At 41.0% G+C, this 3,412-nt stretch overlaps 1 protein-coding gene across 1 annotated transcript; it reads left to right on the forward strand.

Moving 5' to 3' along the window:
• Window positions 1-710: 710 nt before the first annotated feature.
• LOC143356691 (uncharacterized) lies at window positions 711-3,025 on the forward strand. Its single transcript, XM_076792590.1, has 3 exons — window positions 711-949; window positions 1,500-1,810; window positions 2,371-3,025. Exons 1-3 carry the CDS (start codon window positions 945-947, stop codon window positions 2,565-2,567), a joined length of 513 nt encoding a protein of 170 aa, XP_076648705.1. The 5' UTR covers window positions 711-944; the 3' UTR covers window positions 2,568-3,025.
• The last annotated feature ends 387 nt before the right edge of the window (window positions 3,026-3,412 follow it).

The raw sequence follows: 3,412 nt of genomic DNA on the forward strand, positions 1-3,412 counted from the left end.
TTCCTTTGGAGAAATGTTCTCCGCGGCTCTGTGAAGGAATTACAGCGAATTCTCGATATATGTCAACAGCACGGGTCTTGCCAGCGTCGTGTATCGTCCAGGAGATATACCCGAGTTATGTTTACACTCCTCGGCGTCCTCGATAGTTCCGCGACGTTTATCATCCAGGCCTTGGCGACGTATATCGAGAACTCGTTGTATTAACGAAAAACACGGACCGAATATTTTCGCAAATGAAAAAGTTGCTTTAAATGGAATCACCCATTTCCGGGAATAGCAACATTTTTCGGACACCTTGTATATCATAGTAACCTCTAACCGTTGTAAATTAATTTTGAAATAATACAAATCTTATTTTCCATAAGCGCGTGTTTGTAACTTCATAGGAAACGTTTCAATCCGAAGCCTGCCAATTAAATTGTAAATAAAAGAAATCTAACCTGTTTTAATTCAGACGATGCTATTAATCAACAAGTACATAGAATCTGCATAAGCATTTATTCCAGTGCATAAATTCGTCTAGTTTCATTCCTATTGTTTGATTTTTGACGTTTGGAGGATCGTACATGTAACAATTGTTAGAGGTAAATTCTGTTTAGAGTGGAAAATATGGTGGGTAAGCGAGCGTACGATTCGATTGGCACGTACACAAACGAGAGAAACGGTTGCCGAAAGGTGAACCCGAGGAGCAAGTAAACCGTCTTTATAAAAACCGAGAATGTTGTCAGTTGGGAGCATTTGGACAACAGATCGCGAGAAACGAGCATCGTTTCGGTGAAATTCTCCTGGACTCGAGCATACGGGATAACATTGGGTCGATGCTACAATAGACATTCTAATCGCGAATCTTGCACTGTCTGAAATTACGTAATCGTGTAGTGCAAGGGAAAACAGGAGCACAGAAAATTTATCAAGATCGACACTGTTGCTGAAACATCGGCAGAATGAGGTAAAGAATAATCATACATTGATAAAAGAGTGCTATTAGATGGAAGGGATATTTATTTTGTAAATGTGTGTAGAAAATTCAATACAATTTTGTTAAGTATAATTTGTTCATTTGAATGGTCACGTGGGGATAAACACGCAGATAATTTGATCTTCCGACCGTCCGACATTTTGTTTTCCTGTCCTTTCGAGTTGAATATCAGAAGTACGTTAACGAGGACGGTTGGAAATTATAAATACTATACAATAAGATCAACAATAAAAGAGAAATTGAAGAACCGATGATATTTAGCATAGCCATTTTACTTTCGCGTGGGCAAAATATACAACTGAATAATTACGTTAAAATCGTCCATGCTGTCTCCACGTTTCAAAATGGCACACCTATCAGTGAAAATACTTTTATCATAGACAAATCGCAAAATGGTTTACGATCATTTATCACGGCTGAATACTGTTTAGAATTGTTTCACGTATACGATGAAATAAAATCAAAACATCGAATCGGTGAGGACGAAGAGAACGAATAGTTACCAAACTGTTTTTTGCAGTTGTAGAAGGCCAACCACGAAGAACTTGATCAGGAAGTCAAAGTCTTGTTGCAAAAGCCGCTACGACTCGGACAGCACCAGCGACAGCTCGTCCGAATCATCGGACTCATCATCATCCTACACTTCCTCGGACAGTAGTTGCGGCTGTTTCGACTGCGATTGCTACGACTATTCCCCTCTGCTTTCTCCGAGGAGGAGAAAGGGCAAGGGAAAAGCCAAAAAGCGAAATTCGCGAGCCACGAAAACCTCGAAATCCTGCAAATCACCGTGCAGCGCGAAAACCTCGAAGAAGAAGTCGGCTCGTCGAACAAGTGAGTCTTTCCCGGCTTATTCAATATTTTCTCCGCTGTGGATACGAAAAATTTTTATCAATTTTAACCCTTCAATGGTCCATTTTCTATTGTTCAAATTTTTTCCCAACTATTTAACTATTTCGGCACTTGTTGTATGAATTTTTGCTGCATTTTTTAGAACATTTTGACACCCTGTCCAACGGTTGGAGGACAGCGTTCACAAGATATTGTGTTATAATTTACTGATTGAACGAATAAAAATTTGAAAAAAATAGTGAGCAAATCTTCGCTTGAGTTTATGAAATAATTACGAAGAGACTGCAGATTAGAGAATTTCCAATTACGACAATTAAATGTTTCAATGGTTGGTGGCTCTTATTTCGTCGGAATGAAATGTGCGATGCAAAAATTTGTAATTTTAGAGTGTTACACAGAGAAGCATCGTTTTTGAACAATTCCCAGCCGCAATTTAAACATTTCTTCTGAATAAAAATGTCGGAGCGTTTCCAGTTGGTGGAGTTCTTAGAATGTTTTTCAAAGTACAGAAAAATACTATAGAAGTGTGTTTTGCATTTCAGAAGGAGATTCTTGGTCCTGCGCTTGTTCGAAGGGCGACTGCTCGGACGCGTACAGCAGCGACGACGACAGCGGCGATTGCAATGATTGCAGGCCGATCAACCCTCGCCGAAAGGGTGGACGAAAACAGCCGCAGCAAAAGGCAAAGGTTGCTCGCGGCCGTGCATCGAACGATGACAATTGTCCGTGCGATGAGTAGACAATTGACGAACAGCATGGCCGACGCGGCCAAGTAGGTCGCTTGTCGCGCGCCGGTTGTCGCGGTCGCGGCCGCGACCCTCTTACCGCGCGTGTACCCCAAAACGCGTGGCTAATTGAAAAAATTTCACCCCCGTCGCACAATTCACGCGTACGTCATTGATCCATGTTTTTAATCGCGCGCCCAATTATTTATTAACCATTGTGTAAGCCATTTGTCAACCATTATGTAAGTTATTTATTCTTTCCCTCTAACGTAACGGCGTTAAATGACATATATGATTAATTTTCCAATAAAACGGCACTCGCAAAAGCTTCAGAAGCTTCTAGCGCTGCAGATCGCCGTGCAGAACATTTAAATATTCTGCAATTTTATATTCCTAATTTATTTTACAATTTGTACGTATCTACGACTATGATTGTTAAGCAATAAAGGTGTCCGTTTGCACGAAAAAAAAATCTTCTCGTGATTGTTCCTTCAGATTGAAATTGAACTTTGAGGGGAAGAAAACTTTCGTTCGAATCCATTATGACAACAAAGAAAATTAAAGTAAATTCCAGCTTTTTTCGATTATTTATGCGACCACTCGTACCTAAGAACGAAGTTGCTGACGACGTTCGCTGAGTTTAGCGTACAGTTGGACCAATTGCGTCGCGGTAAATCGGCCGAACGATCATTTTTCTATTGCCGGAGCGAGTTAAGGTTAAATTGACGGAAATTCGAATGGAAGGCACAGTAACTAGCGAAATGCTCAGCACGAAACGGACTATAGGCCCCGTTTAATCCGCACGGGGGTGCCCGGCCACGATTATTTATCGTCCTCATTCTGTACACGCTCGAACCGG

This window comes from Halictus rubicundus, chromosome 8 (assembly GCF_050948215.1).
Source record: "Halictus rubicundus isolate RS-2024b chromosome 8, iyHalRubi1_principal, whole genome shotgun sequence".
In the NCBI taxonomy this organism is placed as follows: Eukaryota; Metazoa; Arthropoda; class Insecta; order Hymenoptera; family Halictidae; genus Halictus; species Halictus rubicundus.